Source organism: Nyctereutes procyonoides, unplaced genomic scaffold (genome assembly GCF_905146905.1).
Source record: "Nyctereutes procyonoides isolate TBG_1078 unplaced genomic scaffold, NYPRO_anot_genome, whole genome shotgun sequence".
Classification (NCBI taxonomy): Eukaryota; Metazoa; Chordata; class Mammalia; order Carnivora; family Canidae; genus Nyctereutes; species Nyctereutes procyonoides.
In genome coordinates, this window is record NW_026575030.1 from 3,717,920 (window position 1) to 3,734,306 (window position 16,387).

Here is a 16,387-nt window from a genome sequence, read left to right on the forward strand (position 1 = left end):
CTTCCTGATTAGTTAGATGTGAGAGATAAAGAATATGAAGCATCTGTGATGATTCCCATATGTGTAACTTGAACAACTGGATGTTGTGCTGTCCACTGAAATTAGGAATTCTGAAGGGGAAGAATGAGGGAGGGATCCCTGGGTGGCGCAGCGGTTTGGCGCCTGCCTTTGGCCCAGGGCGCGATCCTGGAGACCCGGGATCGAGTCCCACGTCGGGCTCCCGGTGCATGGAGCCTGCTTCTCCCTCTGCCTGTGTCTCTGCCTCTCTCTCTCTCTCTGTGACTATCATAAATAAAAAAAAAAAAAAAAAAAAATTAAAAAAGAATGAGGGAGATAGAAATAGATGAGTTTATTATGCATCTTTTAAAAAGTTCAAAAATAGGAGCACCTGGGTGGCTCAGTCAGTTAAGCATCCCACCTCTTGAGTTTGGCTCAGGTTATGATCTCAGAGTGGTAAGATCGAGCACTGTATTGGTCTCCACACTGTGTTTGGAACTTGTTTAAGATTCTCTCTCTTCTTCTTGCCCCCAACCTTAAAAAAAAGAAATAAATAAAAATTAAAAAGTTCAAAAATGAACACTTAGCTTCTAAGGGTTTTGTATTGGATTGTGTGTACTGGAGTGAGCGTAGATGTGAAGTCATCACCATATATAGGCCAAAGGAAGAGATTGGCCAGGGAGAAGATGTGGGATGAGAAGAGGAAGAATTGGGTCCTTTTCAACACCAACACTGTGGATAGAGGAGGAGGAACCCACAAAGATGATTGAAGGATACAGAAGGGGAGAAGCCAAGCCAAGGGATCGTGCTCACATTGAGAGAAGTGAATGTTTAAGGAGGGAGGTTAAATTGTGGGAGTTGCCACATTGAGGTAATAGGGAAAACTTAGAAGTACTCATGGGTTTTTAGCATCCAGATTATTGGCAGTTTGTTGCATTTGAGAATTGACAGTGTGGACATCCTGGGAGGTGACTCTGAAAGAAAAGCAGCATGGCTACTCAGAACTGTTAAGAAGTCAATTGCAAGAATAAGGCAGAAGTTTTGTCTTTAAGAGGTGTTACTCCAGTGGTAGAGGTAAAGAGTTAAGTATGGGTACAGGAAGATGTGGAGTTGGGGAAGGGTAGAGGAGCAAGCAGGTTATTTCGGGAGTTTGTTGTCATAGTGCATAATTTTATTTTTCATGAAGGAGAATTAAGTTGCTGTGTTGGGAGAATGAGTTGAATATAAACTTGAGGGCTGGGAGAAAACAGTAACTTCTATTAGCAGTACTGAGGAGAATTGAGAGGGTGACTGTATTAATAGTGTGGACACTATAGAAGTTAAACCCAGAACATTCAGTCCTCTGTGTTTCCTCTCAGACAGTTGTGGGAAAGGAGCAAAGCATTTTAACAAGGCAGAGGTTAGTGTTGGAGCATAGAGAAGAATCAGAATCTGAAAGGCATGATCTACTTAGGGGATAGTGAGGAATATGGGCAGGGATTGGAGGTGGTAATGAATTGCATATAGTTGTAAATTGGGAGCAAAGGAGTGAGCACCTGAAAAATAAGGCATTGTGGTCAAACAAGTATATGGGCGTTTTAAGATTTTAGACAGCACATTCTTTGCAGTTTTTAAAATAGAAATTAATAAAAAGGATATAGGCACATAGTTTTAAAAGTCAGATAACACTAATAGGCTAAAAACAAAACAGTAGCTCCTCAACCCCCGCCCCTACTTTCCCACTCCTTTTGTGTTCTGCAGAGCATTCATTAGCTCTTACTTAGCACTCTTGGTAATTACCTCCACATTTCCAAATATTTGTCCTATTTCTTGACCTATCAATGTAGGTAATTTATCTACTAACTTGTTTTTAGTTGATATTTTTCTTAGGCCCACTTCTCTCAGCTTGTCTGTGTGTTATGTTACAGCTATTAGCTTAATCATTAGTTTTACAGTATTTGTGTGTATAACAGGTATATAATATCATACCTGTTAATATTTTTTGTTTTCGAGGCAGTATTATTTTTTCTTTTAAAATTGAGCTTTTCGGGATCCCTGGGTGGCGCAGCGGTTTGGCGCCTGCCTTTGGCCCAGGGCGCGATCCTGGAGACCCGGGATCGAATCCCATATCGGGCTCCCGCTGCATGGAGCCTGCTTCTCCATTTGCCTATGTCTCTGCCTCTCTCTCTTTCTCTCTCTGTGACTATCATAAAAAAAAATAAATAAATAAAATAAATAAATAAATAAATAAAATTGAGCTTTTCCTAAATTTCCGCCTTATTTCTTCATTTGTGTCATTTTCTCTATGTTCATTTATTTTAGTAATTCATTAAGGTTGTAATTAACAGTCTATTTTTTACAAGATCTGGAAGGGATCTTGGAGTCTCACTATTTCTGTATAGAGAAATGTAGCAATTTTTAAAAAAACCCTTGTTTTAAGAAACCCTTGCGTGGTTTCTTATACTTTCACATTTGGGACTTTTGAAGGTTCTAGAGGGTGAACAGATTGACTTCTTACTAACATACCCCTCTGGAAACACTTAGGATGTAACATTCCTTTTGTTTGTTTGTTTTCTAAACAAGATTGAAGTATTTTATTCATTGTTTACTCCTCTCCTCTTTTTGTCCTTGGACATTTATCCTTCCTTGTAATTTTCCTTTGTCTTTTCAGTAGTGATTTAAGAAGATAGAAAGGTAACCAGGTAGCTGGAAGTCAGGTCACATTTTCCTCTGGGGCCATGTTTATGTGAGCTGCCGAAGTAGAATGAATTAAAGGTCACTGGTTAAGGAACATCAATTGAAGTTAAAATACTGGAGAGAGATACTAAACCTCCAAGTGGAAGATTGGAATTAGAGAATTGCAGAAGATCCAGAACCAAAGTCTTAGATGAATAGGATCATTACTATAAGATAGGTAATAGCATGAGAGATAAGAGATAATTTTGATTTTTAAAGAGAGCATTTGAGTGGAGTACTCTTTACAGAAATCCTCAGCTGATGTGACAGTCTTCAAACCTTGACACATTAGATGTGTAGACTGGGGTTTTTTGGTTGTGTCGTGTTGCTTAGGAAAGGGATAGTTGTCTGGATGTCAGTTAACCTTGTTGCTAATATTTCATATACAATTTTTTTCTCTTAATTAATCTTTATTATTTGATACACCAAGTTTTCTTCATTTTTTAAAACTTTGGAACGTCTTTTACTCTCTGTAGCATCTTTTCTTTGTAAATGATTTTTTTCTGTGAGAAATCATGTTTTTCTCTTCTTCAGAGTTTTTTAAAATCAGTTACGCAAAAAAAATAAAAATAAAATAAAATCAGTTATGCATATGCACATTGTAAAAGTCCTCCTTATTGAAATTCTAACAAAAACTAGAAGTGTCCTGCATACCTCTCTCCTTCCCTCCCTCCCTCCTTCCCTCCCCCGCCTCTTTTTTCCCCCCAGAGGTAAGCACTTCAACCTTTTTTAAGTTTATTCTTTTGGTGATTGCCTCCATAGCTACAAATTGCTTTGGTTGCATTACAATTTCAAGTTCTTTCAATTTTAGGCATCTATCAATTTCCAGCAATAGAAGAAGAGGATTGCTTTTTCTTCTTTTCCTTTTTTGCCATGACAAATAGTACCCTTCCATACCTTTTTGTCCCAATAGTTACATTATAAATTCAGTTAGGTAAACATTTCAGTTCTTAGTTTTTGTGAACACAAATTTTAAACAGATCTAAGTCATGCAGTTTACCATGAAATATTTTCCTATCCTATATTTTGTTTTCCATGGAAAACAATAACTTGTTTGTTTAGTTTTAAAATAATGATCCTTAATTCACCTCTGAACTCTACCCACCAGTTTTGAACTGCCTTCTCAAGGATATTCAGATGCAAAGGGCTTTATCATCAATTTACTTTTCCAGAGCATGTATTACATCCCAATCTGAACCTGTTTCCTTCTGCACTTGGTACAGAGCTGTCATATTCCTTCACCTTCATTGTGAGGATTCCTATTATCTCTCACTTAACACCCTCTTTCCTCTATCCCATATCTTCTATTTCTTTATTTTGGTGGAGATCATTTCCCATTGGGGTTCCTTATAAAAAGGGCAATAAAGGATGAAAATTTCAAGATCTTGCATGCCTGAAAATGTATTCATTTTATCTTCATACTTGTCTGATAATTTGGATATAGAATTCTAGATTGTAAATAATTTTTTGTCAGCATTTTGAAGCTTTAGCTCAGTTGCTTCCCTCTATCACTTGAAGTAAAAACTGTTCTGATTTCTAAATTTTATATAGGACCTACTTTTTTTCTTTCCAGATATTGATAGATTGTCCCTTTGTTCCCTCAACATTATGATACGCTATTTTCTCTTCTAGTTGTACTTGGTCTTTTGCTTCTACTCTCTAGGTGATTTCTTCAGTTTTACCTTCTGAACCTTCTAATGAATTTATTTCTGGTAATGTATCTAATTTTCAGGGGTTTCCCTTACATCTGCTATAGACTTCTTTAGTTGGGATCTGTGACTCTGAGAGCTTTTTTCAGTCTTTCAACCAGTGTTCTTTCCTGTCCTTCTCCTGCCTCACTTTGAGTGCTAATAGGTACAGCCAGTTCTTTGTGGGGTGGGGGTGGGGGGCACGGTTTGCTGGTGATAGAAAATAGCCTTATTCTTGGCTTTCCCTATTGATGACTTACTAAGTGTTTTGGAGGGAGTGCATGGTCTTGTCCATCTGCTTTTCAGATTCTGGTTTGCCAAATTATGGTGCTGTTTCTTCTTGTTCTGTTCTCTCCATACATTTGGGATTATGCCTTTTTAAAAAATTCTCTTCATTGTTGCTTTTAGTAGAGAGAACAAGATGAGTTATGTGTGCTCAGTTCACTATGTTTTTCCAGAATAGCTTTTTTTTTTTTTTTTTGTATAATATGAACTGTGTCACTTCCCAAGTGAATTTTAAGATTCTCTTTTCTGTAGTTCTAGATATTTCTGTCAGAGTTCCTCTGTCCTTTGAAAAGATGCACTCTTTTGTTTTGGCTTGATGAAAGCGTAGGTATCTAAACTTGGACACTGAAGATAAATTGTATGAAAGAGCAAGGATATTTATTTTTTGAATTGCTAAATTTATCACAAATGCTTTAAAGAAATTTTTAGGAGGAATGAGCTTGGTACTTTGAATTTTTTTTTAAGGTAATTAAACATTTTTTGACAAAGCTATTTGAACTGCTTTGTTTACTTAGGTGTAGTCTCTGTAAATTTTTTGGAAGAGAAAAGATCCTCCTCCCTTGATAGCCACTTGTGGTAGTATTAAGACATGATCAGAGAACAGTTAGAGGCAGGATTAATCCTTTTGCTGAAAATGAAAACAAAAGGCCCCAAAATATTTTTAGTGGGACCCTAGGTTAAGCATAGTCAAATGTTAAATAACCTACAACAATTTTTACTCATTTCTTTCATTTGTTTGTTACTAGATATCCATTATTTGCTTCTTCACTACATATTATTTACTTATTCTCACCTGGGATTCTATATAGCACAATAGTCCCTGAGCTTTTTGTAAAGATGTATTCAAATGAGACTTCATTTGTTTCTAAACCAGTATATCTGTGGGTAGATCCAGAGTATGTGATGTGAATATTTAAAGTTGTATAAATTCTTTCTTTTGTATATTCTTGATTAAAAATTGCTGTGAGAAGGGCATAGCACAAGATTGAATGACTATATTCCTGCCTTTTACTTGCTCTTGGTATAGTGATAAACTGCTTTTAAAGGTTAGAGAAAGAATTATGGGAGGGTTACTCTCTTGAGCATACCCACTCCTCTGTGTGTGTGTTTATTGTTCAGGCAAATACTGAAGGAGTATGGTTTATAAGGACAATGTAGAGAATTTGTAAGTTCTGTATTAATAAGTTGGTAAGATATTAAGATATTATAGAACATACTTTCTATCAAATTGTTAGTGCTCTCCGTCTGTATTTTGGGGATTAGATCTCATGACAGGGTCTCAGATTGAAGTATCATTATAGGATCATAGAAGCATGTTTTGAGAACTTAAGTTTCCTTAGAAATTTCATAGTCGAGGGACACCTGGGTGGCTCAGCGGTTGTTGAGCATCTGCCTTTGTCCCATGGCGTGATCCCGGATCCCACATCAGGCTCCTTTCAGGGAGCCTGTTTCTCCCTCAGCCTGTCTCTGCCTCTCTCTCTTGCTGTCTCTCGTGAATAAATAAATAAAAATCTTAAAAAAGAAGAAAACAAAATAAAAAAAAGAAATTTCATAGTCTAAAACCTAGAGTTTCTACAGATCACAAAATTTTCAGGATTCCAATTCTGTTGCTCATTTTAGTTAATTGTAGACTGAGCTATCCCTGCCTGTAAACTAAGTTTGTCTATAAATGGCATACGGAGCCAGCCAAATTGAGATATACTCTCCCATTTTTCCACAGAAATACAACATATGGAATATCTCTGACGGATAGAACAAATAGTCTATAGGTTGGGTTCCCAAGGTTCAGTATGAACCACATTTCTATACTCTTAGGTATTCATTGTTCCTGGGGATTCTGTAACCCTGTGAAGGTTTCTTATGTATGTATACTCATCAGCATGTTTCAAAAAGATAGATGTTGACTGCCACTTTTTTTTTTTCTCTTACTATGATAATAGAAGTGAGTAGAATCTTTGTTATGGATATTTTACTTTATCTGAATTAAAATATTCTGTCATTATGTTTCATCATTTAAGTAACATTAAATCTCTTTTCATTGTACGCCCAGACTCTAAATAACTTCAAACTAATTTTAAAAACTGGAAAAAATTAACACTTGCCTAATAGTTATCAGTCAAGTTATGATCAGTTTAACCAAAAGGATGTGTCTTTCCCATTAAACAATCTAATGGTGAATATGGGAGGCCAGGAGACATGGTTGGCAACTCATTTTCTAGACAGTTACTTTAAATTTTATGCATTTCAATAAAATAGACTTGTTTATTTTGACAAATTAGAGCTAAATTGTGGCCTTTTATTTTTAGCTAGGAAAAATACCACCTACCATTTCCTTTCCAATTTTAAAGAGTAATACATGGCCACTTACATATATTTTTGAAAATCAGACCTTTGTTTCAGAATACAAGTTTAATGAAATCTAGTATTTAAAAACTGTTTATATTTTATAGTTCCCCTCAGGAAATATACAGTATGATTTTGGGGGGCCATGAGCATGCATATAAAAATAAATGATGGGGAAGAAAGTAAATCTTCCTCAATATTATATCTCCTTGTATATTTCTCCTTTGTCTGTTGTATATAAAAATTAAGTTTCTAAAAATTTATTAAACTTATTCTTTTTCCATAATAAATTGCTAAACTGCTTTTCATCTCAAACCTACCTATCCAATCTGTTAAGAAATTCTGAAAAGTTTTGTGTAATACATGTACCTTCCATTGCAGACAAATACATACTAATAATTTAATATTTATCATATTGAAATCTTATTTTGAGGAATAAAATATTACAAAAAGAGTACCTTAACCTTCCTCAGACCTTTTCCTTTCTCTTGGTTTCCATCCGTTTTTTTTCCCTTCTGAAGGTAGTTGCTGTCATAAATTTAGTGTATATCCAGCTCGTGTTTTTAACTGTGCAGGTATTCACAAAAACATATTTTTAAAGGATTTACATACGTGGGGTCATTCAAGTTTTTTTTGAAGTTCCTTTTTAAAAAATGAATTTTGCTTTTGAGTGTCAGCTATTTAGAAATAATTTAACTATGGTATATCATCATGTAAATATACAATTTATTCTCAATAGTCACAGTGTAGATGTTCTATGAAGTTGCTGTGAATGCTGAATTAGTGAATACTGAACCATTGTTGATAGGGGGAAATGCAAGGTTAGGTTCTATGAGTCTTACATTATAGCACTTCTGTCAACATACAAAAGTTTCTTATCAAAGAACCATTTTGTGTTTCTGTCTAAAAATACACTATTTAATATATATTGTTTATTCATTAGCATTGATCCCAAGGCCAATAGCAGCACTGTAACTCATGCCTGAATGAAGCTTATCCAAAACTATATTTTCTCCATGCCCTATATCACAGCCTTAAGCTTAGGAATCTTATATAGCACTTTGGGACTACTATGGTTAGGGGCCATTTAAATAGCAGAGTCACCGTCAAAAATATGGAAACTGTGGCACTAAACAGATCATGAGAAGAATACTTACTTAGAGTATAAAAGCTGAAATGAGAAGACTGAACATTTCCTTATTTGACCTCAACTACAAATGTGTTGATCCACTCAGATTTTCAGAGCTTTGCTTATGTGCATGCCTACAGATTTTTACCATCTTATAATATATGTGTGGTTTTACATTTGCTATCTGATGTTTATGAAATGTTATATATCATCATTACTGAAATTTGATTTCTTCTGAAATCTCTGATTTTAGTCTTTAATTCTGAGTTAGAGACCAGAATTTGTTTTTGTTTTTAAATTGAAAACTTTTTTAGTTTTTTATTGTGATATTACGTTAGTAGTGATCTAATCTCTGTCATATATCCACCTTTACTTACCTTTCAGTTTGCTAATCCAGACTTTACTCAACCTATCTCAGAAGTTGTAGATGAAGTAATTCAGAATTGCCCTATTGATGTCAGACGTCCTCTCTACAAGGTCAGTATTTACATTAAAATTGTTGAAGGTCATACTCTAAAAAACTTCATTTTTCTGTCCATTGTTGAGTATTAAATTTAAAAATGCTCTCTTCAAAAGGTTATGATAGGATTTTAGTACTGTTTCTTATGTCTTTGAAAATTTTCTCTTTCTTTATAAATAAAAGTCATACTTTTTTTTCTTCACCAATGTAGAATATTGTCCTCTCTGGAGGTTCAACCATGTTCAGGGACTTTGGACGTCGCTTACAACGAGATTTGAAAAGAACTGTAGATGCCAGACTGAAATTAAGTGAGGAATTGAGTGGTGGCAGATTGAAGGTTGGTTTTCTGTTATTGGTGGAAGGTTGAGGGTGCTTTGATTATTGTAATGGGGGTGGGAAATGTGTGCCAACTTTTGCTCTTTTATTTAGGAAAGTAAGAGGACTTCTATCAGGCTTTCTAAAGGAAAGTAATTGATTCTATTAAGATCTTATTTTAAGAAATGAAATATTATAAAAATAGTACCTTATCTTCCTCAGACCATTTCCTTTCTCTGGTTTCCATCCTTTCTTTTTCCTCCTGAGGGTAGTTGCTGTCATAAATTTAATGTACATCCAGTTCATGTTTTTAACTGTGCATGTATTCATAAACACATATATTTTTAAAGGACTTACATATATGTAATCATTTAAGAATATCTATGATATTCTTGGTCATCTGATTCCTTTAGGATCTTATCAGTACTTCCGGAAAATATTCTTAGTCTGTGTGAGTGACAGTTTTTCATACCTCTTTCACAGATACAATATATAGAGAAGAATTCCTATTATTATATATTATATATCTGTATTATTCCTAATATTTCTTCAGGAATAGTATTCAACATCCACACAATTTTAAATACTCCTATAGTAGTACAACAAAATCGAGTTGAGAGAGAAGCTGATCTTGTGGGGTCAAGCCTGCTTGCACAGACTCACTCTAGCCTCCCCCACAACAGCCTCATAGTGTGAAATCAGATTGGTGGTTTAGCAGAAATAACTTTTCTTTTACATGTCCTGGAATTCGGATATGCTGTCAAAATAAAAATTAATTTTAAATTCTTAAATGTCTGCTGTCTATATTTATGAGACAGATTTTCAGTAAATGTTATGTTTCATCCTTATTCAATGCAGAATGTTGAAGCAAAACATTGATTTAGAGGATACGTTGCTAAATAAAAACACATTTTATTCAACTTGGAAAATTATCAAGAATGAGGGTTTCATCTGAGACTGTTAGTCATTCAAAATTACTTAAAAGTAAAATACATCCTCTAGAGTTTGCTGCTTGTTTAGAAATTGCATGACAGCTGACTGTTTTCAGCTTCTAAATTTTGATTATCTTAAACTTATCCCTTGGAGTGCAGTAAAAAAGTATGTTTAAGTAGTTGCTTAGTTTGTAGTGGACTCATTTATAGATACATGAAATGAAACACACTGTTTTTGAATGTAGTATTTTAGTAAAGTAAAAATTTAACATTTTTAGGATTCTTGTACATTTCAAAATAAGAAATAAAAATATTTTTTTTGCTCCGTGATGTCAGCACCATACGACTTTAATGATGAGAAAAAAATCTTTATGTGTAATAAGAATTCTATGGGAAGATAACTTTCAAACTATGCATCTATCTTGTTTCTTATCAAACTTTCAACCACGTTTTTTTTTAATAACAAATTTATTTTTTATTGGTGTTCAATTTGCCAACATACAGAACAACACCCAGTGCTCATCCCGTCAAGTGCCCCCCTCAGTGCCCGCCACCCACTCATCCCCACCCTCCGCCCCTTCCACCACCCCCAGTTTGATACCAGAGTTAGGAGTCTTTATGTTCTGTCTCCCTTTCTGATATTTCCCACCCACTTCTTCTCTCTTCCCTTCTATTCCCTTTCACTATTATTTATATTCCCCAAATGAATGAGAACATATGATGTTTGTCCTCCGATTGACTTATTTCACTCAGCATAATACCCTCCAGTTCGATCCACATTGAAGCAAATGGTTCAACCACTGTTTTTAACAGGCACTTTTTTTTCCTAAAATAGTTACCATTATGTGATAGTTGCCAACTGGTATTTTGCAAATGCTGTTTATTCCTTCTATTTCTTTAATGTTATTTTACTTTAAGGAAGAGTTTTCCTTTCTTACTCAATACCTCTGTAAAAACCTGATTTCTCATATTATTCTTTAGGCTCATTAATTCTTTAGATTCATTAATATCTTTGTGATATTGTGTCAACATAATCATTAATACTATTAATATATTCAATTTTGATGCTTAGAATTTCTCAGATTTGTCTAGTGAGAGCCATTAAAAGTGACTTTTTGTCCTTTTGATGTGGCCCTAGGAATCTTTAGGCTCTTCGCTACTCTTTGACATGGCAAAATAATTCAGATTCATCTTGTACTTTCCATATTAGAATCAGCTATTTTTTTTCCCCCTAAGGCACCCTTGTTCCTTTTAGTGGAAAATGCTATTAAGGAACAAAATTTTGGGCACTAGGTATGTTCATTATTACTGAGGCTTACCGCCTCAGGCCTTCTTGAGAGTCAGAACTAGGATGTTTTTGGATGCATGCATAGACACACTCCTCTATATCTAGTTTTGTATATACATAAATTAAAGACTATTAATAGTGATACTACTGGTTCCAGAATACCAGTTCATTGTAGCCTTCCACTTTTCCATATTTGTAATGCTATTCTGTGACAGAAATTTGACTTCGATTATCTACAGTATATTTCTGTTTTTCTTGAACTGGAATATGTATATAGTACTTTCGGAATTGTTAATCCATACCACTGTGAGAAATATACTAACTGGAGTTCAATATTAATTTTTATCTTTTAAAAAAATTTTTAAAAAATATTTATTTATTTTAGAGGCAGATAGAGAAGTTGGGGTGGGGCAGGGGGAGAGCGAGAGCGAGAGTCCTAAATGGACTCTACAATGAGCACGGAGGCTGAGGTGTGGCTAGATATCATGACCTGAGCAGAAATCAAGAGTCAGAGGCTTAACCCACTGCACCACCTACATGCCCCTACTTAGCTTTTATCTTAAGACCGAGGGTATAGTCTAGTAAGTACTGTGTTTACAAGTTACTTGGGTTAGTCCTTTTTCCCACCTCAGTGTGGTGGTTCCTTTTTTTTTTTTTTTTTTTTTTTTAATAAAATTAGCTTAATTTGTTTCTCTTGTTTTCTTTATGTGCATCCCGCCTCTTTTAAAGTTCTAATTTACTTTTTTTTGAGTATGTGAAACATTACATTTTCAAGTATATACATTTAAGTTAAATGATACAGAAATTGTTATTTGAATTTACTGTTGAAATGCTCTTACTATGTTATTTTTAGCCAAAACCTATTGATGTACAAGTCATTACACATCACATGCAGCGATATGCAGTTTGGTTTGGAGGATCGATGCTGGCTTCCACGGTGAGATAAAGCTTACATTTAAAATTTGATTTTTTTTCTTCCCAGATAAAATAATTCACCAGTACTTCTACCATTTAGAAGAACAAGGGAAATTTCTTTAAATTGTATCTGTATTTTCCATGAGAAAGTTTTAAAATTGGATACGCATATATGTGCATAGTATTTTAAAAAGTAGAAGTTATTTCGATTTTATTTATTTTTTGCTTGCTGGACAGTTTCGAGTGAGCATTTAGAGTTTTAAAATTTATCTGTAGGGAAAATTCTTTCAATCTTGTGATGATACAGATATCAGAAAGTCATAGTTTTTTCTGTGCAAATATTTAAAAACATTAAGATCATTGCATAGGAAGTATGATGTCCAAAGTTTAGTGAAGGGAATTGTTCTAAGAGCCCTCTCCCCAAACCAGAACATCTTAAAACCCTTTAAAAGGAGTATTAAGCCTATTAAATATCAGTGCTTTATCCTGGAAATAAGATGAAGAAGCTTTTATCTGAATTGTTGAAAATTGTACAAACTTATATTTTTAAAACCATTGAAAAATAGGAGGTAAAAGCTATTTTCTTCCTTAGTTTTCATCTTCCATTTGTGCCAAATAACCTAATGAGTTTGTAAATTTGCTCCTTGAGAGAGGTTAACAGAGAGAGCAGGCGTATGTCTATACCTTGAGTGAGGAAGGCAAGTTAATTTAGAAGTTTTTGTATATGTCTAAGAGGAGTTTATATTTTATTTTAAGAATTTTATTTATTAGAGAGTGCACATGGGGTGGGAGTGAGGGAGCAGAGGTAGAAGGAGAGAGACTCTGAAGCAGACTTCTCAGCATTTAGCAGAGTGTCTGACATGGGCTTGATCCCATGACCCTGAAATCATTGACCTGAGCCTAAAGAATTGGACACTTAAGTGACTCCACCACTCAGGTGCCCCTTATCTATATTTTAGATTACTGCTACTTTTTTAAAGTATTGATTTATTATACAGTGTGGTTGGGAAAACCTCAGCAGAATAGTCTGAGGTGCTGAGAATCAGTCTTCAATCCTCAGAATCATGCTGAAGTAGGGTGATGTGTGTTAGGACATGTGTTAAATGCTATTTTTAATTTCTGATAAAGATTTACAGTATTTAAGTAGTGGTTGCTAGAATTTTTAAGCTTTGTTCAAATACCGAGGTGGGCTAATAATATACATTTTAGATTTAGCAAATCTATTTTTTAAAGCATATCAAGAGGTGGCATGTTTTTGACCTTTTTAAAAATACATGTTTTTATTTTATTTTCAGCCTGAGTTCTACCAAGTGTGCCACACCAAAAAGGATTATGAAGAAATTGGACCTAGCATTTGTCGTCACAATCCAGTGTTTGGAGTCATGTCGTAAAATTGATTTCATAATTATTGGGGTTAGGGAGGTGGGGAAGAAATAATCTTTCTGATTACCTGTTTTGTCTGGATGGCTGGTTTTGAGGTTTTAAACCTGACTTGAAATAAGAAGACCAAACATAATTATACAGGAATATTTTAATAAGTATATCAACATGTGAATGTAGAGGAGAGCCAAAATGATTTAAGTGTTTTTCCTGAATATTTGAAACTTATGTGTAACAAAAAGAAGTGGGTTTTAGTTCTTTCTGTGCCCTGATATTTTGTATATTATTGAATTATCCAAGATTTGATGGGATTTATCGGTATGTAGATAGCTCTATAATGCTTGAGTTGTACACTTCCAAGTGTGCGATGCAAGAGCTTGTTTATATTTCATACTTTTTATACTTTGAGGAAAAAAAGTCAAAGAAAAACTAGTATTTGAGGAAAAACAAGTGACCAAGTAAAGGATAAATTAAAAAAAAAAACAAAAGAGCCTCATGAGGCTTGGCGTACACACACACTCATGGGATTCCAGTTATTACAAATGGCTTCCACCCCACTGTACCCCCAATGGTTTTCTTTGCAAGTGCTTTTGGAACTAAGAAGCTAGTATCCTGGATTAACTGATGCCCGCTAGTGCTTCTGATTACTCGAATCCTGTTTCTTGCTTTAAAGGAAAAGTAAAGATAAGACTGTTGGACCAGTACTGCAGTTCTGTAGTGTCATTTCTTATTAAAAATAAATAATTTGATTACCAAAATTGGTATATTTAAAGCCTAACACCATTCTAATAAAGGCACAAATTTCTTTTTAATACTTGTTTCAAGCTCTTCAATCTCTTTATAAGTTAACTAATCTATTTTCTTCAAACCTCTGCAATAGTTCTTTAAAATCACAACAGTTGGTTAGCAAGCTGACTTTTTTATGTGATCTAAACAAATAATTGTGAACTTTTAATATGTTGACTGCTTTCATTTTGATAACTGGATATCCATTTGATATTTTCATTTGTATAACTCATTTGCAGTCTGAAAATTTTTTTAGTGCCAGTCCCTGACATATCATGGAAAGTTAATTTTCTTTGCATTTTAAAATATCTGGATCATGAAGAAAAAGTGATGAAAATAAATTAAAACTGAATTACCTTTCCTAATGTTTTTTTTTTTCTTTTTAGAAGCAATGTCATTCTACCTTGTGTTTATGTATTTTATATGATTTCTATTTCTGTTGGATTCATTGAAATCTCTATAATGTGTATGGTAGAAAATATCTTATGAACTTGAAATTTTACCAGTTATTTATAGAAGAATAAAATAGAAGATATTTTATAGGCTTTTTAGAACTTGAGCATTAATACCATTGAACACTCAAACTTCGTTATCCATGAAAATACACATAGGATTAGTATACTTCTATCTAAATGTTAAAGAACAAAGTGTCTTTGTTGTATTTAATATAAAGATAGAATTGGGAAGTAAACTTTAGATTTTATTTAGAATGAAACAGGATACTTAAAATTATATTAATCATTTCTGTGAAACTTTGAGTGTGGAACTAAAGAACAAAGTATATGTCCTCTGGTAGTGCTGGTATCAAAGATTTTTTTTTTCCCCACTTGAAAAAGTAGTTCATGAACATGTAAAAAAGAAAACAATAAAACTATTCAAACAGTACCAAAGAGTTAGGTAGTGAAAGTAGGTTTCTTTTTCACTCTAGCTTGTCTTATTTTCTCATTAAAATTAGAAATGTCTTTGTGTCCTTGTAGTTTTCTATGTATATAGAAAGAAGTATGGCTCCCTTATTTTAACGCAAATTGGAATTTGCTACATACTCTGTTCTTCATTGTGCTTTTTCAAAGATCTTTTGATACAGAACTAAATCGATTAAACATTAAAGATTTCATCCTCCTGGTCCAATAAAGTATATTAGCATTGCCTTAAAATTTCCACCTAGTATTTTAAAATAAATACTAATGAATAAGCTCAAAGATATGTTTACAGAGCCATAGATTACAATCTCCTGCATACTTACATAAAGATGTTAACTGTTTGATAGAAAAATGTGAAAGTCAAAAATTTTTCCTTTAGGGAAAATTTAGGGACATGTGTTTAGGGAAACAAGACTCAAACCTTTCCTGTATGTTTCTTGCTAGCCCTTTTGCTCTGCTTTTATAGGACTGAGCTATATATAATATGATAGAAACAGTGCTCTTATTTCTTTGTCTTTCCCATTACTGTACATGATTTTTCAACTTACAGCACCTTTGGTTGTATATGTGTAGACGCTGGCCAGGATGAATTTAGATTTGTAACACCGATTCGATGTCAGATTACATAAGCATGGTGCATTGGAAAAACAACAAAATGAGACCAGTGATTGAAAGTTTTATTCTGGTTCTACAAATGATACAACTCCTTCAACTTAAATTTTTTGTTGTTATTGTTAAAATGTGGAAGATATATTTGTATAATCATAGACAAATTCTTTGAACTTTTTGGATCTTAATTAAATTTACTTAGAAGGTGATAGTATCTGGATTAACTGCAGTTTTTATGATTTGTGAGAATTGATTCATTTGTGATAAAGTTGTTCTTTGATGTCTCCATTTTTAATAGGGCTTTAATCAATTGGGAAATATTAATGGACAGAAATAAAGTAGATGATGGTTATCTAACTTGCATACTCTTCAGTATGCTGGTTTTCAATCTGAATCTTTACCTACTAGTAAATGGCACGCACTGCAGTTTATCACCTTCTTCTGGTCTGCCTGCCTTTATGATAACAGATCAAAGCGGTTATCTATTCAGGTCCACCAATATGTTTGGTTTGCTTTCAAGCTACTTGAACAAGTCAAAGTAACTGCTCTTGCAGTTATTTGTAGAAATATCTTCAGAAATAAAAATATGAAGTTTAGGGGCATTAGGCTCTTCTTTATTTAATTT

The 16,387-nt window shown here is 33.9% G+C and overlaps 1 protein-coding gene across 1 annotated transcript in view; it reads left to right on the forward strand.

Annotated features, from left to right (window-relative positions):
* Positions 1 to 14,593, forward strand: part of ACTR3 (actin related protein 3) — a 58,757-nt gene extending 44,164 nt beyond the window's left edge. Inside the window, exons 8-11 of the mRNA XM_055316546.1 lie at positions 8,542 to 8,634; positions 8,829 to 8,954; positions 12,006 to 12,089; positions 13,363 to 14,593. Coding sequence (XP_055172521.1) covers positions 8,542 to 8,634; positions 8,829 to 8,954; positions 12,006 to 12,089; positions 13,363 to 13,458 — 399 coding nt within the window. The 3' untranslated portion in view covers positions 13,459 to 14,593. The remainder of the gene's footprint in view (positions 1 to 8,541; positions 8,635 to 8,828; positions 8,955 to 12,005; positions 12,090 to 13,362) is intronic.
* Positions 14,594 to 16,387: the final 1,794 nt, after the last annotated feature.